This window comes from Myodes glareolus, chromosome 11 (genome assembly GCF_982192425.1).
Source record: "Myodes glareolus chromosome 11, mMyoGla1.1, whole genome shotgun sequence".
Taxonomy (NCBI): domain Eukaryota; kingdom Metazoa; phylum Chordata; class Mammalia; order Rodentia; family Cricetidae; genus Myodes; species Myodes glareolus.
This window is the reverse complement of record NC_142036.1, coordinates 54890107-54914639: the sequence shown is the minus strand read 5'-3', so window position 1 is coordinate 54914639 and position 24533 is coordinate 54890107. Positions and strand designations below refer to the sequence as shown.

The 24533-nt window shown below is 40.7% G+C and overlaps 1 protein-coding gene and 1 pseudogene across 4 annotated transcripts in view; one reads left to right on the top strand and one right to left on the bottom strand.

Annotated features, from left to right (window-relative positions):
• The window catches only part of Kiaa0586 (KIAA0586 ortholog), a 95034-nt gene that overhangs the window by 43762 nt on the left and 26739 nt on the right, over positions 1-24533 (top strand). For all 4 annotated transcript variants that reach the window (XM_048415470.3, XM_085697551.2, XM_048415469.3 and 1 more), the window contains 7 exons: positions 402-601; positions 3868-4024; positions 4899-5118; positions 5741-5997; positions 7247-7323; positions 10178-10300; positions 11531-11702. In XM_048415470.3, the coding sequence (XP_048271427.3) occupies positions 402-601; positions 3868-4024; positions 4899-5118; positions 5741-5997; positions 7247-7323; positions 10178-10300; positions 11531-11702 (1206 nt within the window). The remainder of the gene's footprint in view (positions 1-401; positions 602-3867; positions 4025-4898; positions 5119-5740; positions 5998-7246; positions 7324-10177; positions 10301-11530; positions 11703-24533) is intronic.
• On the bottom strand, positions 18154-18733 carry LOC148120509 (large ribosomal subunit protein uL5 pseudogene; annotated as a pseudogene).

The following is a 24533-nucleotide window of genomic DNA, read 5'->3' as shown; positions in this document are numbered from 1 at the left end:
GAAGCTTGAGGAACAGCATGCAGTGTTCTCATCTTGCACCTGAACTAGAGGGAGGGGCGTGGCTCCTGTTTATTGCATCCTGTGTTTGCTGAGGAGTGGACATGTTTTCAGCTGAGAACATTAGCACAGATGTGACATTCATTAATTTCTGCAGTGGTGGGGAAGAAGTCATATTAAATAAACTTACTTGTTTATTAAACCAAGTTTGTTGCTTTGTTGAAAGAGGATGCTTATTTACGCTGTTATCTGTCCTTCTGAGGCAAGTGGACTCGCTTCTCTTCTTATCTTTGCTCTTCCTTCCATCCTCATATACCCAAGGATCAGCGTCTCTAAACTGTAAGAATGAAGGTTTGGCTTGCAAACCATGTTTCTTGGCATTATTTGAAGTTTTTGTTTTTCAGTTGTAGGAACAAGCAGTGGAGCACTCCAGCTTTTTGTTGATGCCGGGGTTCCTGTGAATTCAGACATGATCAGCCATTTTGTGAATGAAGCACTTGCTGAGACCATTGCTGTCATGTTAGGTGACAGAGAGGCAAAGAAGCAAGGGCCAGTTGCCACAAGTGTTTCTGGTGATCCTTCAACAAATGAAACTAACCTGCCGGTAGGAATGACTTTACCTCCTTTTGTGACTTAAGAATTGTGGGGAAATTTTTTAGACATTATTTAAGAGCAAGTGTGTGTGTGTATCTGCTTGAGATAGGGTCTTACCTATAGTCCAAGCCGGCATGGAGCTCTCTGTGTTCTAGAGTGGCCACAAAATCATGATAATTTTGCTACTTCAGTCTCCTAAATGCTAGTATTGTGTGTGGGAGCCATTTCAACTGCATAAAAAGATACGTTTTAAACTTCCTGTTGTAAGATCGTAAACTGTAGCCGGGTGGTTGTGATGCATGCCTTTAATCCCAGCACTCAGCAGAAGCAGGTAGATCCCTGAGTTTGAGGCCAGCCTGGTCTACAGAGTGAATTATAGTACAACTAAGGCTACACAAAGAAACCCTGTCTCAGAAAACAAAGCAAAAACAAAAACAGATCATAGAATGCAATAGAATCTTATTCCTTGTTTCTGTAATTAACATTTCCCCTAGCATATAATTATTTTATTTTTGAGATTGGGTTTCTTTTAGCCCAAGCTGGCCTTAAAGTCTCTATGCAGCTGAAGCTGACCCTGAACTGGATTCAGGTATGAGCAATCACACTCAACATTTTTTTTAAGACATTATAAAATCTGCAGAAAAGTTACATGTGTGATACAGTAACCATTTTTCCCCTGTATTTACTTACATTTCACAGTTGATGGCAGTTGAACATATTTCTAAAATCTGTCTCTATATCTGCCCTATATTAAAAAATTATTTTATTGTTTTAAATGTATGAGTGTTTTTTCTGCATGTATGTCTGCCACTTGTGTGAAGTTCCCACAGAAGCCAGAGGGTGGCATCAGATCTCCTGGAACAGACAGTGGGTGCTGGGCATTGAATCCAGGTACTGTGGACGAACTGCTAAGCCGTCTCTCCAGCCCTCTATTATATTTAAAAACATTCAGAAATTGAGGATATATGACTCTACCTTAAAACCACTGGCAGTATTCCCTAAGAAAATTTCTTTGCTTTTTTATTAATTATTTCAGTAAACATACAAAGATCATGGGTTATGACATTTCACTCACATGCTGTTCGCATCTCTCATGTCCTCCACCTCCCTCCCTCTCCTTGTCCTCCCTTACAGAGCGTGTGTTAGGTGAGAGATGCTCTGAGTGAGACTTTCTAACCCGGTCGATGTCCGTGCTCCTCCCCTCCTTCACTGCTGCACATGTTCTCATGGCAGTGATTAAGACAATTTGGAAAAACAAGTATAAACAGGGGGTTTATAATTCTTGAGAACAAAGGCTTTGGGGAAAACTTGAACTGATACCTCAACTCTATATTTTATTTAGCATTTCCTATACAATAGAGATACTTTTAGAGTTTAAAAATCTCCTAAATTTTTAAGTTTAGTATTGGGAGTTTTTTAATTTTTTTATTTTTTAGGGGATGCAGTTTTACTATATTGCCCAGGCTGGCCTCCAACTCTTGAATCCATCTCTTGCCTTAGCTTCCCAATGAACTGGGACTACGGGTCCATGCCACCACATCCTGATTTTTAAAATCTGTTTTTAAGTTCTATTAAAAATCTCATTGCTTACTAGGTTTCAGTAAACAATTTTTTTACTTTTTTTTTTCCCCAAAGAGATGAAGACTTGGTTCTTAGATTGCTTATACAACAGCATAAAACACTACAAGAGCCATGGTTGTAATGTGAATCTTGGAAGGAAGTCTAGAATTTTTTAGAAATAAGTCTAATTTTGATTTGTGTATGTGGGAAGGATAGACACTTCATGATCCTATGTCTTCCTCATCGTGTAAAGTTTCATGGAAATCAAATAACTGATAAACAGCCTATGCCTAGGACTTTGTGACACTCAGTGCTCTATCCTTGTCCTTATCCATCCCAGTGCCGGGAGAACACCTCCAAGTTCCTGCCGTGAGGAATAGGTGGGCTGTTTTATTATTACTTATTTAGTTTTATTCTTTTTGTTTGTTTGTTTTGTTTTGTCTTTTGAGACAGGGTTTTTTTCTGTGTAGTCCTGGCTGTCATGGAACTCACTCTGTAGACCAGGCTGGTCTCAAACTCACAGATCCCCCTGCCTCTGCCTCCCAAGTGCTGGGATTAAAGGAGTGTGCCACCACTGCCCAGCAAGGCACATTTTATTTGTAAAAAAAAAAAAATGTAAAATTTTTATGCTGTAGGTATATGTAGTCTAGAAGTAGAAAAGATATAGTATATTATTTCTTTCTCAAATGAAAGAATTTGTTAACTGTTTAGCATTGTTATAGAATTTCTAGTAAAATTTCAATCATTTTGGATGATAATTGGACATGTTCAGGGTAGTATGGCAGTAGACACCTCCGTCAGTTTAAGTTAGGTAGTAGTTTGTAACATGGAACAGAATATATAAAGGCTTTTTAGTGTGGAGATAAAAGGATGAATAAGCTTTGAAAATGAACAAAGGGAAGAAATACAAATTGCCCACAAACCTCTAAAAGATGGTCAGTTCTCTGGAACTCTCCATGTTTGATAATTTATTCGACAAACCCTGAAACAATAATTGCCCTCATACCCTCTGCTGATAGTGTAAAATAATACAGTCGTAGAGGGGAAAATTCCCAATATCTGCTCCGAATTAAAGCACAGTTCTTTCAGTTGTTAGGAATGGGAACTTATTCCATATAAATCTCTCTGCGTCAGGAGAAATTTGGGTCAGGATTAGTTGGTAACTCTGAGGGAAGGAACCAGATAGGAAGGGAACAGGGCACCATTTTCACTATTATCCTTTTGTTATCTCTGAATTTTGGAACCTTATGAATATTAACCTACTTGACAAATTAGTGTTAAAATGTTTCCTTTCCCCCTCTTTGCATCTGGCCCTTATGATCATCTTTCCCACCCCCTCTCCTTTCTTACCTTCCCATTACCTTTTACACGCTGCTCCTTCTTTCTTGGAACTAATGTTTTGATGTCTTGTCAGTCAGAGTGCTTTTTTTTTTTTTTTGCTGTGTGCATCAAGTTTGTGACTGGATTAACCTTCATTTTTATCTGGTTAATCCTCCTTGTTTCTTTCAGAGGCAGAGTTACTTCAATTGCCCAAGAGTATTACACTGGCAACTAAATACTTAAGAACCAGAGAACTTAAAAGCTCCTATGTTATTGTTACTTTGCCCATCACTTAAATTCTGTATAGTCTATGATTGAGTTCATGTTACTGTTTCATATCAATTTTGTTTGGGTGATTATAAATACAGTGTGTTTTGTTTCACTAAATTATCTTAGGTAAGAGTTTGTTCTCCAGTAGCTACACCGCAGCCTACTCCTCCCTGTTCACCACCGCCTCCTCAGGAGCCTGTGTTAGTAAAAACTCCAGATTCTTCTCCCTGTGACTCAGATCAGGATGTGGCTTTCCCTCTTAAAGAGATATGTGCTGAAAAAGGTAGAAACCTTGTTTCCTTAAAAACATTGGTTTGTGTGTGTGTGCACACGCACACCATGGTACGTGTGTGGAGGTCAGGAGAGAACTTTGTGAAGCTGGTTTTCTCGTTCACACTTATGTGGGACCATGACTGAAGAACTCCAGGTGTCAGCCAGGTGCTTTACTTGCCGAAGCATCTTGTCTGCACCTAAAAATTCTGTAATTCAGTTTTACTTTTGGCAACTATAGTTTTTGATGAGGAAATACTGTTTCTTGCAAGGAAACTAAGGAATTGGTTGTCACTTGACTGTTTATGTAACTGTCACAGACTACCATACACTAGGTATACACTTTAATTTATACGTTAAAGAGGGTTTTTTGTTTGTTTGTTTTCTTAAAATTTAGGAGTCTGTGAAGTCAGACCAAGGGGCCGCCTCTGGTGAGAGCCCCCTTGCTATATCATGAACGGCAAAAAGCATTCTATAGCAGCCAGAGAGCCTGAAGCTGAGGTCTCATTTCTCATGGAACTGCTAATCCCATGTCGGGTTCATCTAGCCCTGGGTAGTTCACAAAGGGTCTTGCTGCACACTGCAACGTGTGGATTGAGGATTAAGTTTCTAACATGAACTTGCCCAGGAGGCATTCATGCCTCACTGTTGTTTCTGAAATATGTAATCTAATAACTGCTTAGACTGCTTCCAATGTATGGCAGTCCTAAAAATGCCATCCTTTCAAGGTTTTATTTTTTATACCTTAACAATTTTAGAAATTTTATTAAAAGCCATTATTGTTGTCATTGTTATGATTACCATTATTTCAATGCCAGAGGTTATCTGGAACAATAAGTCATCTTACTAGAAAGCTGCTCACTGAGTTGTTTCCTTTTTGTCTTCAGGAAGTGATGTACCTGCCATCACACTTGTTAGTACCCCAGCGGTTACCCCGGTTTCCACACCTCCCCCAGCAGCAGCACTTACCCCAACTTTGTCTGAAATTTCCATTGACAAGTTGAAGTTATCAAGCCCTGAACTTCCCAAGCCATGGGACAGTGGAGACCTGCCGCTGGATGAGGAGAATCCCAACTCCGTTGAAGAACCTCTTCACCCGAGAGCTGTGTAAGTGCGAGCACACCTTGTTCTGCAGCCCGGCCAGTCCTCTCTTCACTGCTGCATGTAAAGTGGATAAGAAGGCCTGGGGATGGCTTGTTAGCAAACCCAGGCTGGTCTGGGATTTTCTGGAACAACTGAGGTTGTTACTAAATTGCTAATCCTCCTGGCTTGGCCTTCTTAGTGCTGGGAAGACAGGCATGGTGCCACCATTCTTGGTTTTCATCTATTCTTTAGGAAAATCCCAAATTGTATACAATTTAAATATTTTGAAATTAAATTTATTCATACTGTCTCATCTTTGCAAAAGGCTTAGGTAAGTAAGAGTAAACTGTCAGATTATTAATGAAATATAAAATAATTTCTCTAGTGTAGATCATCATTTACTGTAATCAATTAATGTTTGTATTACTAAATATCACATATAAATCTCCTTTGTGGCTAGAGCAGCTTTCAAGGTGGCCCCTGATTAAAACACAACACCTTCAGAAAAATAACTTGTTGATTAGTTATAATAGTGTAGACCATATAAATACTTTGCTAAAAGAGACAGTTAAGTCTGTTTTGTATATGTGAATGGATGTAGATGTTCAGTGAACTTGTAATTGAAAATGTGCCTTTATCTTGTTAGTGTAATGTCTGTGGCCAAAGATGAAGAACCTGGGAGTGTTGACTTCCCTGCTCAGCCTGCACCACTAGAGCCGCTGGCTCCCCTAACCCCACTTCCTGAGGGCACCAAGGCCCCTTCTCCTCAGCAGACACCCAGCTCTGGCTCATCAACACTGGGGAACTCTTTGAGCGTCACTGCCACTGAGACAGAAACTCTGGACAGGCATATCTCTGAAGGGGAGATCTTACCTAGCTGTGCCCAGAACTTGGCTAACAAGAGTAAGTTAACATACAGTAATTGATTTTGTTGGTTACATTATAGTAGTTTCCCTAGTGATAACTTCTGTTAAAAATGTTTTTGCTTAATTTTCAAGTTTTAGCATGGCAAAGTAGAAAGAAAAGCTGCTCTGTTCAGGGTGGTTAACTTTTCTGGGCTCTGACTTTGAAGAATAAAATCTCCCTCAGAATTCTTTTCCTTTTAGATTTAATTTGAAAGTAGCTTGAGATATATTCTGTCAGCCTATTTTTTTCTCTGCATATGTAGACACAGAAATACATACTTATGTGTGTATATGTGCTTTTATATAGGATCATGCTGTGTATATTATTATAAAACCTGAACTTTTTACCAAGTAATGTGTAGTAAACATATTTCAACATCAGCACACATGGGCCATGTCTTTTTCCGGTGGTATGTGATCTATTCAAGTAATGCTTACATGGAGGGGTTCGTATAGTTTTCCATGTTCTGGACTACATCCAGGCTATAATGCCATTGTTGCACATAGCTTCCATAACCTGTGTCTACAAGCGGAATTGCTGAGGCAGGATGGCCTCCCTTAAGTTAGCAATGCACTGTCAGTGTGCTTCCTGGAAAGATTAGCTGACTTTTAATTTTATTCACTATTTGGTGCATTTAACAACTTGTCAGGGTGTCCATTTCTCAGTTTCATAGCTGTTGTGCTGCTTGAGGGCCTGGGGCTCAGTGCCTGAGAGCACTTGCTGCCCTTCTAGGGTGTGTGTTCAGTTCCCAGCACCCATATGGTGGCTCACACCTGCCTGTAACTCTAGTCCCAGGGGCTCAGATGCCGTCTCCAGGCCTTCACGGTACCAACCATGTACACGATGCACAGCACACATGCAGGGAGAACTCATACACATAAAATGATAACTAAAAATTAAATTAGAAAACAATTCTGAGCCAGGCATGATGCCTTTAATTCCAGCACTTGGGAGACTGAGTTCAAGGCCAACCTGGTCCACAGAGTGAGTTGCAGGACAGCCAGAGAAGCCCTATCTTGAAAACAGACAAACAAACAAACAATCCCAACAACAACAAAAAAAACTTTGACAGAGTAGGTGAAATAAAAAGATGTATAGGTGAGTAATTTACCTAATAATGACCTAAATATGAACTTTGCCAACTTTTCTACTGAACTATAAGTTTAAATATAACGTTCTGTGCTTTCTGGCCGGATTACTTAGTAAATGTCTTCTGTTTTTCTAAATCACTCTACTTTGCTTCAAGTCTTAGGAAACGGGGACTTGTACCTGATGAACGTGAACGACAGCTTATCCAGCACTCTGCATGACGCCCTCGACATGGTAAGAAGAGCTGACCGCAGCTGTGCCCTCAGTGGAAGGACATCTTGATGGCTTGCTGCCATTGAGCAGGTCGTCCCTGTTTTTTGAGGGATAGACACAAAGCTTAATGAAATGTTATTCATGAGTCCAGGCATAGTAGCAAGTTCCTGCCTGTGTTCAGGGACGCTCCAGAGGCTTAGTTAGGAGGCTGAGAGCCACAGCGCCACCTTGCTGCAGGGGGAAGGGAGGGGGAGGGGAAGTAGAGGTGCTGGTAGTGAAGACTTTATTATGGTTGTTGACACATTCCATTATGTGGTCCTGTATGATGGGTGGAGGAGAAGGAGGCTGTTTTTCACCTCTAAGGTTCTGATAGTCCAAAGATAATGTCAAAACCTAGGACTGCCTCAGTGGTGCTCTGAGCAGGATCTCATGTATTCTGCCTCCTAAAATACGCTTGCTGTTGTCCTCTAGTCATAGTCACATGACTGGAGAGATGGCACAACTGCTGTTACAGAGGACCCAGGTTTGGGCTCCAGCACCTGCCTCCGGTGGTTCACAAACACTGGTAGCTCCAGCTCTCACGCCCTCTCCCACACTTCATGGGCGTCTATATTTATGTGTACATACTTACACACAGACATGGAATTAAAAGTAATAAAAATAAGATCCAGGGAAAGTAACTATTCCTGGTGATTATCTAGTACCATAAAATAAATTTTATTTATATGTATACAACTATTGTATACACACACACTATTAAATTTATTTACAGCTGTTAAGGAATAGAATTCTTCACTTTTTATGTTTTCAAGTTACTTGTACAAGCAAAGATAAAATTGTAAAATCCATTGCTAAACATTGTTTGTACTGTTTCTTTCAAAGCACTATTTCACAGAGAAGTAGGAAAATGCTTCATTAAAAAGATTTTTGAGAAGATTTTGTCTCAACAGTTTTTTAACAGTGACTTAAGTGATTGAGTCCCTGTGAAGAGAGTTAGTCACTGTTGTGAAATCATATAGGGAGAGGACATCCTTGTAGCAACCTTCCTTTCAGAGAAGTACGTATGTGTTGGCCTGTTTAACACACCATTGTGGGATTGTTAATCCTCTTAGAACTTTATCTAATATTAAAGCAAATTGAAACTGAACCCAGACAAAATTAAAACCTTTCTTTCTCTACATTTGAAATTATTTCTAGATGTAATATTGTCACTGCATGCAAATTTATAGTAAACTCAAATGTAAAAGTATAATCTAGGAAAACCCAGAGTTAACCGAAACCATGTGCCATTAGATATTTTATCCCTAAACAACTAGATGTAGCCAGAGTTAATAAATTGTATTTTATTAAAACAAAATAACCAAAAATAATTTAAATAAACTTTGTATACTTTATCTTAAAGGCAAAGGCAAGAAATGATTATTTTAATGATTTTATCTATCTATCTATCTATCTATCTATCTATCTATCTATCTATCTATCTATCTATCTATTTTTGTTTTTTTGAGACAAGGTTTCTTTGTGTACCTTTGGAGTCTGCCCTGGAACTTGCTCTCTAGAATAGCCTGGTCTCGAACTCACAGAGATCTGCTTGACTCTGCCTCTCAAGTGCTGGGATTAAAGGTGTGTGCCACCACCATCCAGCTATTTTTATGAACTTTTAATCATATTCATACATGTACAAGAAAATCCTCTCTGTCAGGCAGTGATGGCGCGCGCCGTTAATCCCAGCACTCGGGAGACAGAAGCAGTCAGAGCTCTCTGAGTTCGAGGCCAGCTTGGTCTACAAGAGCTAGTTCTAGGACAGACACCAAAGCTACAGAGAAACTTTCTATCAAAAAAGAAAAGAAAAAAGAAAAAGAAGAAAAATAAAATCCTCTGATGCAGACACTTACAACATCCCTGGTTTCTCAGACAGGCAAGTTTTGAGGCCCAGTGAAGCCTAGATAAAGTGTTAACAGAAATGAGGGCTTTAAGTACCTCCCTCTAGTTTAGACAGTCAGATGTCAATGCAGACGAGGACTCTGAGAGTCTGTGGGTGCTCTCGTGTTTCTGCAGCTTTTATGTTGTCTGTGGTTCAGGCTGCAGATTTACCCCAGAGCTGGGCTATTTTTGCCACACCCTGTCTTGATTTGCACTATGTAGAAGGAGCAGCGGGCTGTGTCCTGCCACCTGGCTCCCGGCTAGCTTTACCCGAAATAATTACACGGAAACTGTATTCTTTTAAACACTGCCTGGCCCTTTATCTGTAGCCTCTTATTTGCTAACTCTTACATATTGATTCAACCCATTTCTAATAATCTGTATGTCACCACAAGCTCATGGCTTACTGGGAAAGATCCTAACCTGCGTCTGTCTCGGAGAGGAGAGTCATGGCGACTGCCTCACTGCCTTCTTCCTCCCAGCATTCTGTTCTGTTTACTCCACCTATCTAAGCTGCTGTCCTATCAAAAAGGCCAAGGCAGTCTCTTTACTAACCAATGAAAGTAACACATAGACAGATGATCCTCCTCCATCAGCACTACATACATGTGAAGCAGGAGGCCATGTGAGCCCTAGACTTAAGCTCTGTTTGAACTTGACAAAAATGCTTAGGAATCACTGTAGCTTAGTGATTAGAGACAGAAGATCCAGCTGCCATAAGTCTGTACTTTTGTGTCACAAGTCTGCACTTAAGTTGGTTTATCTTGTACACATTTGAGGCAGATGTGAAATGTTTTTATTGTAGTCAAATGGAAGCAAGAGAGAGCTATGTGAAAATAAGTTAATCTTTTGAAAGATACTGGTGTCATTTCTTCCTACAATTTTATTAGTCATAATTGAGGAAAGTATAACTGTTTAATAACCTCTTCTGATGTCCTTGTGTTTGCTCTAGGAAGACGACCCTCCCAGCGAAGGACAGGTGATTAGGAGGCCCCACAAAAGGCTTCATCCAAATGCGATTCTTTCTCTTTTTACTAAGCAAGAACAGGAGTTACTAGTTTCACAGCAAGCAGAGGTAATGTTCAACCATAAAGATGTTTGTTTGTTTGTTTGTTTGTCTAGATATAAATATAGGGAAATTCAATATCTAAATTTAAAAAAAAAATTGGAAACAGGGTTTCTCTGGTAACAACCCTGGCTGTCCCGGAACTTACTTGGTAGACCAGGCTGGCCTTAACTCACAGAGCTCCGCCTGCCTCTGCCTCCTGAGTGCTGGGATTAAAGGCTGCGCCACCACTGCTCTGCTTTTCTCACTTTTCAGCATGTTGAGCCAGGCACGACCAGACATGTGACTACAGTCTTAGCTCTCAGAAGGCTAAGGCAGGATGATTTGGGGTCTGAGAATAGAACAGAATACATAGCAAGACCCTGCCTCAAAAAGAAAGAAAAATAGTTATTTGTATAGATATAATCTTTTTGATAGTTGAGGCATACTAATCCCATCAAGTAATATAAAGTCCCCACTAGCAGTTTTAAGTAATTTTAATTCAAAAGGAATGAGAAGTATACTTTTTATTCCAATTTAAGCTGTTCAAACAATGTATAATGGGTACCAGTATTTAATAGTCTAAGTTTTCATAGATATTATTTCTGTTTAATTGGAGCTTGAAAACCAATAATAATAGTCAGTGCTTGGCACACAAGCATGAGGACCTGAACTTAGATGTCCCACAGCCAGTAAAAAGGTGGGAATGGTGGCATGTACCTCAATACCAGCTCTGGAAATGCAGACACAAGAGGATCCCTGGGGCTTACTGGCCAGCCACTCTAGACAATGGGGTGAACTGTGGGTTCAATGAGAGATTAAATGTTTAAGAAAGACACACGCTGTTGATTTCTGGCCTCTACACACACACACACACACACACACACACACACACACACACACACACGTGCAGCACCACCCCACAAACATACACACATGGGGAAATACACACACACACACACACACAGAGTACTGTATGCCTTATTAAACTTTTTTTTTGAAAAAAATGCTTACATTTATTGTGTATGTGAGCATGTGGGCTCCAGGGCTTGAATTGCGGTCGTCATTGCAGCGATCATTCTTACTTGCTGAGCCATCTTACCGCTCCTTAAACTCCCTTCTTAGACTTAGACTTCCCTTTCATGTACCTTAAATGTGACATTATAAGCACTTACGTGTTTTGTATCATGATATCTTAAAAGTATTAACTTCTTTGACTGTTTAATACAATGGCTTTAGCAATTTTTCTCGTTTTTAAAGGACTTGGATAACAGTGTGGGCGAGCTTAGTGAGGGACAAAGGCTCGTGTTGGCAGCAGCGGAGGACATCCTCGCGGGAGCGTCTGTCTGTGTGCTGCAGCCCACTCCAGCTGCAGAGCCTTCCGATCGGCGAGCAGACCCTGGGATGTTACTGCAGCCTGACATGGCCGCAGGTACACACAACAGAGTTGTTCTTGGTGCTTCTGTAACTTTTACCTTGAATTCTGTTTCAGGCTCTTGCCTTCTTCCCATGCTGATGGCTGTCGTATGTTTTCCATTGTAATCTATAGTCGTGTCCTTTATCTGAATTGAGAAGTTCAGCTTTTTTTTAGATGGAGGCTTGAAGATTTATTTATTAAAGGTAGTAACTTTTCTGTGATACATATACTTTTTCCTGAACGTGATTCATGTGTTTTTGTTAGTATATACACCATTGGGAAGGATATGAGATAGTTTTTATATATATACAAACGCTTAAAAAATTTTAATGCAGGTGTACTATTTTAATGTCTAATAGAAAATGTAAGCAGCCCCTCCGAGCCAGCAGTCCTGTGTAGGACAAACTATGAGGTCATACTGCTGTAGAAATTACTCTCTATATCGTGTGAGCTTCCAGATGCAGTGATCAGTGCATTTGGGCTATCTTAGAGAGTAACTGGAATTTCTGTTTTTAGCCCTTTGGAAATTACTAGCATTAGTTAATTTCCATTGTCTGTGGTAGCTGTAGCCTATAAAGTAAGCATGTATATATTAGCAAACGCTGAACCTTTGCTCTTAGGAGAAATATAGGGTTGGATTCTAGCAAGCCTCTTGCATAACCTGGTTTCATGTATATTTCTGTTTGAAGACATTATATTTCATTTATGCTGTTGATTCCTTACATCACAGCCAGTAGCACTATAACTCATGCCTGAAGGAAGTGTCTCTAACACACACATATCTCCATAGGCATGACAGAACCTTATTATGCTCAGGAACATTGGACAGTAATTGTCTTTTAAAATGGCTTGGGTGCCATTCTAAGTAGCTGTTTGTATGTGTGTGTGTGTGTGTGTGTGTGTATCTGTGTTTGTGTGCCTGTCTCTCTCACACGCATACACACACATGAATGGGAATGGAGGAGAGAGAGTGAACAGAGAATGTGAACACTGACGTTAAACTGACTGCCAAGGTCACCTTTTACAGTGCCAGAGCGGACGTGCCTAGGCAGAGTGGGGAACTGGATGTTGGATTGGGTGAGTCAGTTTTCTACCACTTTGTAGAGATTCACAAATTGGCCATAAAGTTTCTATAAATATTAATCTTTAATTAGAAATATGTTTCTGTAAATGGGTAACTTTGCAGATGGAAATTGGCCACTTAGTTGAGCTCTGTGTGTTCTTTGTTTCTGACTTTCCAGGCTCATTACCGCATCTGTGTGAGGTCGGTGCAGGATGAATTGAGGTTTCAGGTTGAATTTTAAGCCACTGTAACTAGACTCAAACTTATCAAATAGGGATCATTATAATCAGTACAATTTTTTGTCAACAAAAAATAGATTTGCTTATTGCTATAACAAAACTGTGTGCTTCACAGTTTAACAAAATCTTGAAAAGTATTTTCTGCGTTCTGCTGGCTGTGAAGGACGTGTCCTGCTAACAGTTCTGCATGCATGTTAGATAGTGAGAGATAGGTGAATTTGGTCTTGAGGCAAAACTTGGTAGCTAATTTCATCAAACCCAGTTTGTTCTCCTTTTGAAGCACCGGCTGTGGGCTGGCAGTTGATATGGTCATGGGGAAGACACTGACAGAAGGATTGGACCCTCTCTGACCATCTCTGTTTGCAGAGCATGCTTCTCAGATGTAATGGTTTCCTGGGATTCAGAAAGCGGTCGTGGGTAAATTGGCAGCAGGCAGTACTCAGGATCTCTGTTTCCATGCAAGGTTGGCTTTGGGAAGCGTTTGAGCTTCTCAGTCCAACCACTGAGTTGACGGTTGTCTTGTAGCCCAGTTTTGTTTCCTGTCACAGTCCAGTCAAGAGTGGTTGTTAGTGCTGCAGTGACGGGTGCAAGCTGGGAAGTGTGATTGTTAGCAAAGCCTGTAGCCATCCGATGGGGGCCTCGCTGGGTTTCTTCACCTTTCCAACTTAATGCTCAGTGACCATTTAGTCCACGTGGAGTCCTTGCCTTGTGTAAGAACATCACATCAGCTTCGGTAATTAATCATTGTCAAATTCTGGTGACCAGGCCACTCCCCTCCTCATCTTCAGGCCCCTCATCTTCTTTGCAGAACATCTTGACACACCTGCCTTGTATGCTGATTAGCAGTTCCTGGGCCAAACACAGTGTTAACGCTGGTAATTCTCTACACTGCTTTGTCCCCTGTTCTGAAGCAGAGTAAGGAAATTACTTCAATTTGCCTCTTTTCCAAAATAATTTTTACATTATAAAATAAATATAAAGTAGGCAGCAAGTATTGTCACTAGCAAAAAACATATGACTCAGAAGTATAAACATTAAAATAATGTAGAACATGGCCATATTTAAGAATGTATTCCAATATCAAAGAGAGATTTCACCAATACAAAAAAATTTTTACTCTTTATGCCAACTTAAATGCAGCGTTAGGGGGAGTACAGCCTTGCTGAGCTTACGTGAGAACATTTGTGAGTGTTTAGAATTGGCGTCATACTGAGTAAGAGCCTTCATTGTTCAGAATTGAAAGAGAGTCAAGACTGAAATTTCTAGCAGGATACGCATAAAATTGCAGCTGTTTGCCATTTTGTGCATATGGTGAGAGTATTACACTTGTTACACACGTGCAGGTCAGTCTTTTTACAGCATACAATGTGACGCGTAGTTCACTGTGAGGAGTGCAGTAACAGTGGGCTCTAGGGGGCGCTCATAGATCACCTGAGAGACACTAGGAGGCACACTCTCGTAGACTAAAATGGGTTTACAGCCAGCCTAGCACTTCTTTATCTCTGTAGTAATGACCAGAGGGTCACCTGTGGTATAGTAAATAATTTTTGTATTAATGAAAACATGCTTTTAGAAAAATCCTAGTCATTCGATAATGATTAAATTATCTCTTTTTGAGATAGAGGTCATTATTTTTAAAAGGCAATCTTAAGAATAGGACGGATTGTGTATAACTTGAATACTTGTTAGTATGATTAAAATTTTATTGTTTATCTATGTGTGTATGTTCATGTGTGTGTACATGAGCACATGCATGTGTTCACACCTTTAGATAACGACTTCCAGGCTTGATTCTCTCCTATCATGTGAGTCTCAGAAATTGAACTAGGTCATCAGAATTGCCAGCCAGTGCCTTTACCCACTAAACTGTCTCAGTGGCTGTTTAGTACGATTTAAAAGACTGTTTTGGGTATACAGTATTCTGAAGCATGCAGAAACTGAAAATAGTATATATACTTTATCCTTGCTATCATCCAGAAAATATAAACATTACTTTAGAAAATATTTTGAATATATTTCAGAAATCATAACATCAGAATACTCCTTTATTGGCAGTTCATAAGGACAATTTTTGAATAATGACTAGTGTATTAGAAAATCTTTTTTATTTGTTTGAAACTTTTATTAGTTTGCAAAGAATTGGGTTTCATTATGCCATTTTTTTAACAAAATTTGAATTTCTTTGGGAGGGAGGGAGAGAGAGAGAGAGAGAGAGAGAGAGAGAGAGAGAGAGAGAGGTGATGTATACACAGTTGCCAGAAAAGACTGTCTGATCCTTTTGAACTGAAGTTACACTTGGTTGTGGCCTCCTGGTGTGGGTACTGGAAGCTAAACCTGAGTCCCCTGGAAGAGCAGTACATGTTCTTAGCCACTGAACAATTTCTTCAGCTTCTGAATTTCAACAGTAGGTTTATTGTATTTTTTAACTATAGCAAGCAATGTGGCTTAAGATTTAATATGTGTGTATGTGTGAATGTGTGTTTGTGTGTGTGTGCATACAAACATACTTATATAAGTGAGTATCTTTGGAGGAGGCAGTATAGCAGAGTGGTTGAGAGCTTGGGTTTTTAGAATTTCAGAAATGGATTTTAATTCCAACTCTGTGTGTCTTTGTTTAAGTAACTTAATGTCTCTGTTTTTTTTTCATTTTAAAATTTATTTTTAATTTTAGCATACAAAGTAGTAGATTTCATTTTTGTATTTCCACACAGAGATCATACAGTGCTCTTATTCGTCCCTCTCCACCCACTCACCTTTTCCCATCTTCCTTAATTCCTGATGGTGTTCTTCTGCCCCGCCAGATGCACGTGCATCCCGTTTCCCCTTCCTCCTCCTGTCACACATGCGCAGAAGTGGAATGAGACATCTGTCTTGCTGAGTCTTGTCTGGCTTGTTTTCCTTAGCACAGTGATCTCAAGTTCCATCCATTTTCCTACAAATGTCACTTTTTTTTCTCAACAGCTGAATAAAATTCTGTCATGTCTCTGTATATTCCTTTTAATCTACCCATCTCTTAGTAGATGTTTAGGGTTGCTTGTCTTGGCTTATAAACAGTACATCAGTAAACGGGGATGTGCATATGTCCTCTCATGCTACTTAAGAGTCCTTTGTGGTTTCCGCGGTCCTGTGGAAATTTTGTCTTTAGCTTCTGAGAAAGCTCCTTCTGACTTCAGAATGGCAATGCCAGTTTACCGACAGCGACTAAGGATTTTCTTCACATTTTCTAGCATTTGTTGTCTTTCTGATAATAGCCAGGTTGATTGGGTAAAATCTCAAGCAGTTTTCATTTGCATTTTCCTCGAGGGTAGGAATATTAAACACTATTTTGAATATTTATTGACATTGTGGTTCTGTTTAAAAATTGTTGTCTGTGTGTATAGAGAGATGTGTATGTGTGTATGCCATGTGCCCCCAACGGAAGTGTCTGTGTGGAGACCTGAGGTTGATGCTGCTGACATCTGTTATCAGTCTTCACCCGTTTGTTGACGTCATGCCTCTAACTGAGCTTGGCGCTCACCAACTGACTTGACTGCCCAGAATTCCTTAGGATCTGCCTGCCTCTATCTTGGCAGCATACTGTGGGTACAAACACAGTGGCATGCCTGGATTTTACATGTGTGCTGAAGATCTGAACACAGTTCCTCCTGCTTGCGTAGCGAGCATTGTCCCTACTGAGCCATCTCCCAGCCCTGGTACCTCTTCTTTTAAGAACTGCCTGTTTATTACTTAGTTATTGTTATAATTATAACAATAACATTATAATTAATAATATAAAATTATTAAATTTTTAGTGTTTTATTTGTGCAGGTTTTTTTTATTTTAGGTATTAATCTTCTGTTTAATATGTAGATAGATACTTTCCTCATTTTGTAAGCTGCCTCCTCGTTCTGTTGGTTTCTTCATTGTGTAGAAACTGTTTGGTTCATGTCATCTCATTTGTTTATTCTCATAATGTTTTCCTGTGTTACCATAGGAATTCTTTCTACAAAGTTTGTGCCTATGACTATTAAAGACATGGTTCCCTTTAGCAGTTGAAGAGATTCAGGCCTTATAGTAGAGTGTTTCATCCATTTGTAATTGATTTTTGTACAGGAACATGGATACAGTTTTATTCTTTTGTGTGTAGATACCAGTTTTTCCAACACTTTGTTAGAGAGACTGTCTTTATTCTAATGATAGTTTTTGTCAAAGATTAGGTGACTGTAGTTGTGTGGCTTTATTTCTGAGTCCTCTTTATTTCATTGGTCGGTGTCTTAGTCGTGTGTCATGCCGCTGCAATAAAATATCTTCCCAAAGCAGCCTAAGGAAGGAGGAGTTTATTTTGCTTACAGTTCAAAGGGGAGGGTCCCATCGTTGTAGTTGGGAGCAGTGGGAGGCAGATGCTGACAGCGAACCCAGTAGACAGAACGATGAGTGCTGGGGTGCAGCCTGCTTTCTTCCTTGAGTCAGTCTAGGACCTCCGCCCATGGGATGCTTAAGGCCGCTCTTCCCAGCTGGGTTCGCCTGTCTAGATAGTTCCTCACAGGCATGCTCAGAGGCTCGTTTTCTAGGTGACTTTAGATCCTGCCAGGCTGACAGTGTTGGCTGTCACAGTTCTCCATCATATGAACTTGATCCTACGCCAGTTAACTTTAGCAATGACTTTCCTCCTTTGTCACCATAGATGTGTGACCATTTTATAATAATTGCATTTAATTTGAAAAGTCTCCGTTGTTTTTAATAATTACAACCTTGTTTAAAAATCCAAGAGGGAATAATTGGGACAATAGGAAGGAATGATCAGACCGAAGCAAGACCAAAACCCAGCAGGGAAAGTATCAAATACTGTAACTTCATGTCCAGCTTCGGGGACCTGTGATACTATTTTGGGAGCTCCAAAGGACTTGGGTAGCCCCTTCCCTTTTCCTCCATCTCTGTCAACTGCAGCATATCATAGCCTTTCCTTGGGTCAGTTTTATTCAGTGTCTGGAGTTTTCCTTGCAGATATCCCTTGGTTCTAGTGGATTTTGGTCCTGTTATTTCCAACATCCTGGATTCTCCATTGAAAATTGGGTTTTACTTTTGCAGTTTTTTATCAGACTTTTGCCACACACTGCTTTGTCTCAGGGCTTTCTAACACTGTAGTCAGGCCTCCACGATCCTTTTTTTTTTTTTTTTTTTTGCATTTCTGAGAAAAATTTTATTGGCCTTTTGGATAAAATTTATTTGCCAGGAAGGATGATCCCATCATACTTCTGCTGGAACCAGCGCATGGCTTCCTCTTTGCTGATTCTGTGTTTGGCCCCAATGCAGCCTGTCCTGCGCTTCTTGTCTGTGATGCTGAAACCTGGCCTGCCCAGCACCACATAGAAGTCCAGGCCGTAGATCCCAATGCTTGGGTCATATTTGATGCCCAGATCAATGTGTTCTTGAATCCCAAGGCCGAAGTTCCCAGTATCTGAGAAGTTATTTTTCCGTAACTCATACTCCCGCACCTTCAGGCCTTTCTCCAGAATTTCTTCTGCCTTGGCTCCACGGACAGTACAGTGAACAGCAATCTTTTCATTTCTCCTGATGCCGAAGGACCTGACGGTGTACCTAGATTTGGAAAAGACAGGTGTCTGGCCTGTGAGCTGCTCCAACACCTTGGCTGCCCGGGTCAGTCTGTCCCCGCTCTCCCCAACACAGATATTGAGGCAGAGCTTGCGGATACGAAGTTCCCGCATGGGGTTCTCCTTTTCACCTTGATCTTGCGACATGTTGGAGGACAGCCCTCCACGATCCTCTTAATCTAGTTTTTCCTGCCTGCAAAACCAGTGATGCTGCTACCAACTTGTGCTGCCCGCTTGGGATGCAGGCAGAGCCCTCAGACCACAGTTACACCAGCTCCTGTGTGTGGACCCTGGGGAAACACTTCTAGGCTTTCAAGGAGCAAAGGAACTGCCTCAGCAGCAGTCTGCTTCAGGTTAGGTGCTCCTCTTTCAAATGAATTAGCATTGCTAACAAAGGGAGCTTTCAGTGACTGGAGTCTTGCCCTCAGGACACCTTTTCTGTTGTGTTAGAACAAAGTAGCAGGCTTCCTTAGCGCTGCCATCACTTGAGCAGTTAGAGCTGCTTTCAAATCTTTGTCTGTAAGGTTCACTCGCTCCTACTAGTTTCCTTGTAAAACACACACTTTCCGCTTAGCTCTTGGATCCCTCACATAGACCTAGGTGAGAGCAGTTAAAATAGTTGCCACACCACAGCCTGAATGTGCTCTTGTCCTGGAATTTCCTATGCCAAACAAATGAGTCCTTTACATTTAAATTCAACCCCACTCAAGTCCTCAGGATCCAGATGCAGCCAAAGTCTTTGCCGGAGCGGCACAGGAGTGCTGTTAACCCGGTTTCCAACAAGAGTCCCCATTCCTCTCTGAAGCCTCATAAACCTCCGCTGTTTGTGTTTCTCTGGTTAGCATGTCTTCTGGGCCTACCAGAATGGCCTGTTACCCTGTGCTTACTGTACTCTAGGCTGTGATAGCCCACCCACCACTGGCAACCCTTCCACCATCTTCCCTTAGAGCAATTCCAGAGCCTCAAGAACCATGTGATCAGCCCACTTCTCAGAACCATCCTGTTGCTGTGACAGAAGCAACTTATGGGAGACAGCATTTCCTTTGGGCGTGTTATCATATGTTACCATAGACATCATAGAAGGAAGGCATGACAGTAGGGATGTGAGAGAGACCAGATCAAGGGCACAGACGTCATAGAAGGGAAGGCCTGACCGTATGCATGAGGCTACTGATCCCCTGGATCCACAGTCAGGAAGCAGGGAGTGATGGGTGATGCTGCTCAGCTTGCCTCGTCCTTTCCAGTGAGTCCAGAACTGCAGCGTGGAAGGAACTGGCCCTCTCACGTGTGTCTTCCCGCTGCAGTTGATCGGGATTCCTCACCGGCTGTCTCCTAGGTGATTCTACGCCTGATTTAATCGACAGTATTAACCATCACAGTCTATATCCCCTCCTCACTAAACTTTATTTTAATGGCTCTTAAAATTCTCAGACACGTGTTTGGTCAAGTTGCTTCTATTAAAATGTACTAGTTATAAAAATTAATAACTGGAAGGTCCATAAAACAAAACATTCTCCCTTTTGAGTGTGGGATTTTACTATGCCTTGTTATTAACCTAATACTGAACTTAAATGGCCAATTGAGACAAATGGTCCTGAGACCATCCATGCAGGTGCAATGATAACACTCATTTAGTTTTTTGAGCATTCTGGGAAGACGTGGGAAGACTTTGAAACCTTCAGCAGCCTTCTCCTCTTCCTTCCCTGTGACCTTGATAACACAACATCTGATCATATGAGTAGCAAATCAAAACACAATGTTTTCCTGGAACTATATTCGCCGTGACCGCTTCACCAAATAGGATAGTGAGGGTATCTTCTGACTTCCTGCTGGAAAGGTCATCGGTCTTCCTCGAGCTTAGCAAATGAGCATGCTGTGTGCTGCTGCGTAAGCTACGCGACAGTCTCGTTCAGGGACCTTGCCAGCTTTGATTTAGCCGGAATCATTCAGGGTAATCACCTGAGCAGTAAAGCCAGCTGCTTCCATTGTGGGACATTTTTGCTGTTGCCACAGAGGAACATCTTGGACAGACATATTCTTGACATTGACACCTACCAGGAAGAGCCTCAGGTACATTTCCGTAGACTTTATATTTCAATTATGACGTTGACTAGAACAAGGTTAACCACCAAACAGGTATGATAACACTCGTCTCCACTTGCCCCACAGCAGCAGTACCAATACCACCAGTGTTATAGACAGCTAGGAGAGCGAGGCAGGTGCAAAGGCTTGTCATTTGGGCAAATTGATGGTAGGAAAGTACCCAAAGTACCCTAGCCAAACTAACCAAAAGAGAGCAAGAAGACCCACACTAGTAAATATTAGAGGTGAGATGAGATGCATGCCCAACAAATCCCAGCAAGTCCTGTGACTCATAGGGGATAATTTTAAAAACATATCCCCCAGCTGGTCATGGTAGTGCACTCTTTTGATACCAGCTCTCAGGAGGCAGAGGCGGGTGGATTGCTATGACTTTGAGTCCAGCCTGGTCTATATCGTGAATCCCAGAACAGCCAGAGTTATGCAATGAAAGACCCTGTCTTGTGGAAGGGGAAGCTGCCCTCCAACTGGAAACACTAAAAGAAATGAATAGATTCCTAGGTAACTGTGACATCAAAATTAAATCAAGAAGGCACAAACAGCTATTGCGCTCGTGACTGGTTCTCCCCGTGCTCCTGTGGTTGAGATGGCCGTCTTTTCTGTGCACAGCACCCCTTGGTGGTCATGGGCTGTCTTAGTTTGTGCTCATCTTGAAATAACCCTTCCCCCTTTTCTTTTCCTCTATCAGTTTTAAAAAAATAGACTTGCTAAATAGAGCATCATGGTTGGCAGTTATTTAGTTTCAGGACTTAAGAGCTATCAGATTAGGTTTGTTGAGACAGTTTGGCAGGTGAAGGTATTTGCAGCCCAGCCTGATGCTCTGTACTCAGCCCCCAGAACTTACCTTGTGGAAAGAGGGCGCCAGTTCCCTCAGTGGTCCCCTGGCCTCACACAGGCACCAGGGCGTGAATTCCCCTCCCCCAGACGTGTTTTCAAAAGAAAGAAGAGCTCTCTGGGTGTTAGGGTCCCTGATGAAAGAGCCAATGTTCTGATGTTTCTGCCTTTGTGGGTGGGTTGGTGTTTTTCTCTTACAGCTTTTAATACCCTCCTCTTTCTTTCCTCCTCCCCACCTCTTCTCTTGCATGTGCCCTTTGTGTTTTTGGCGTTTTGAGTATAATATATAGTAGAGAAGTTCTTTTCTGGTCATGTCTTTTTAGTATTTTAATGCCTTTTGGGTTTGGATTTACATTTCTTGAGCTTTGGGGAAATTTCACTGACCACATTCTCTAGTGTTTACTCTTAGCTCCTTCAGTCCTCTGAATCTGTAGGTTTGGTCTCTTGCTCAGATCCCAGAGTTCTGATGCAGTGATCCTACAGGGTTTTCCCCTATTGATATTTGAACATGGTAATTTTTTGACTTATCCATCCTGATACTGTTTCCATATGCTTGGTTCAGTCTCTCAGTAATGCCTTCTACTGGGCTTTTCATTAGATTCATTGGTTCACCCCGCCCCCCAGAAAATTGATTTATTTATTTACATGAGTACTCTGTCTGCATGTACACCTGAATGCCTGGAGAGGGTATCAGATCCCATTATAAGTAGTTGTGAGCCACCATGTGGGTGCTAGGAATTGAACTCAGGAAGAGCAGCCAGTGTGCTCTTAACCACTGAACCATCTCTCCAGTTCCTGGGCCCGGGTGTGTGTGTTCATTTTTAACATTTCTGGTTTTTGTTGTTGTTGTTTGGTTGGTTGATTTTTTTTTTTTAATCTCATTTTCCCTGCTGAAGTTTTGTATTGCCAATTTTCTCCTCTGATTTACCGACCTTTTCCATTGTGTTACTGACTTTCCAGTCTAGGTTTTGGGTTGAATTTTTCTACTTGTTTGTAACCTCTTTCTGAATATCATAGATTTACCGTAAGTGGAAATTCCACATCTGGCCTCATGTGGAATTTTTGACTTTCAGTAAGATTTCATAATTGTCTTCATATAGATTCTCCTAATTTTGTTAATATTTTATAGTTTTGATCATGATAGTATAATGTTACAATGAAAAGAAAAGCTAATGGCTTTGAATATTTATATAGTGTCCAGTCATGGCACCAAAGACTCTTATTAATTCTTACAGTTATTTTAGGAACACCAATACTTTTTGTTCTATTAGTCTAGTAGGCTAGACTCTTTGGTATTTATCGTATCATCAGCAAAAAAACCATTTTTAATATTTTTCTTTCAGCATTAAATATGCTAATTCTCAGTTTATTTGCCAGTCATAGAAAAATGTTGGGCAAATGACATAGGACTAGAAAAGGGAATGCCAGAATTTTAAAAAGCAAATCTACCACCAGAAACATTAGTTACTCTATATTTTGTATGTTATTGCCATTATTTTAATTAATCTTATGTAGTGCTGGAGAGTTAGCCAGGTAGCTGTCTTCATAATTGCTTTGTACATATTAACTACTATAGAGGTAAAAATTAAAGCTCAGTGGATATATTTTGCTTTGTGCAAAGCCCATTAAAAACTTGATTTAACATAAAACGTTGAATTAACATAAAACATCAATCAGAGAGTGATTATCTTGTATGTCTGGGAAATTGTCAGCTGTTTGATTCCAGTGAAGGTGATTGCCTTTAACATGAAAATGTCTATGCTGTCATTAGAATATTTCATTTTAAACAATTTAGTTCATGAATAACTCTTAAAGTCTTTCATATTGATTAAATGAAATTATGCTATATTTAAAAGATAGGCATTAATAAGAAAAACAGAATTTTCTTAGAAATATTTGTGGAAGGAGCTGGCTGGCTCAGCCTGTGAAGCACTGCCCTGGAAGCATGAGAGCTGGGATGAGCGCACACAAAAGCTAGCGTGAGGCTAGAGAGGTGGCTTAGCGTCCAAACTACTTGCCACTCTTGCAGAAGACCTGGGTTTGCTTCCCAGCATTCTTGCCTCTGGGTACCAGATATGCACATGGAGCACTACATACATGCAGGCCACTGTGAATACACATAAAATTTAAAAAACTTTTCTTTTTTTTTTTTTGTGGGGAGTATGATGCCTAGCATGGTATTATGCACTTGTAATCTCAATGTTGGGGCAATAGAAGGATCTCTTCCGATGTTGATCAGCCAAAGTAGCATAATTCTTCAGGCGAAAAGGAATCTTATAGGAGATTGACAGAATTCCCAAGGATGGAGACCTGAAGTGGTCCTCTGGCTTCTACACAGTCAAGCACACATGAGTATGTGAATCCTTATACACATATACACCTGTGTAAGCATGAACATGCACATATATGCATGTATTTTAAAAATATTTTGGGAAGAACATGAAATATGAAGCCTAAGAATTCGAAGTTGCTATCTTTAAGTCTTTGCTGCTTCTTAGCTTCCAGATAACTCATTGAAGAAGTGCTGTATGTGAGACCCTTTGATGTATAGAGAACAACTCAGGCTACAGTGACGTCACTTTTAGAGATTTTTCTGCTCTTGTTACTGATTTGATTGAGGTGACATTTAGATTAGAAAAAAGGAATGTGGTCATTTGAAGAAAAATACTACAAAACAGAGCTGATTGAGACCTGCCTTTTCTAGCCAGGAATTGCCCAGTACTTTAGTATTGTGTTTTTCCAGTGACAAGTATTCATTGTACATACTATTAGATTTTGTAAGAACTTTTTTTGTTTGTTTGTTTTGGATTTTCAAGACAAGGTTCTCTTTGTAACACATCTAGCTGTCCTGGAACTCCCTTTGTAGACCAGGCTGGCCTCAAACTCACAGAGATCCCCCTGCCTCTGCTCCCAAGAGCTGGGGTTACAGGCGTGTGCTGCCACCACCCGACTTTCATAAGAACATTTTTATAACACTATATAATGTAGTTTTTTGTCAGTTTGACATAATCTAGAATTA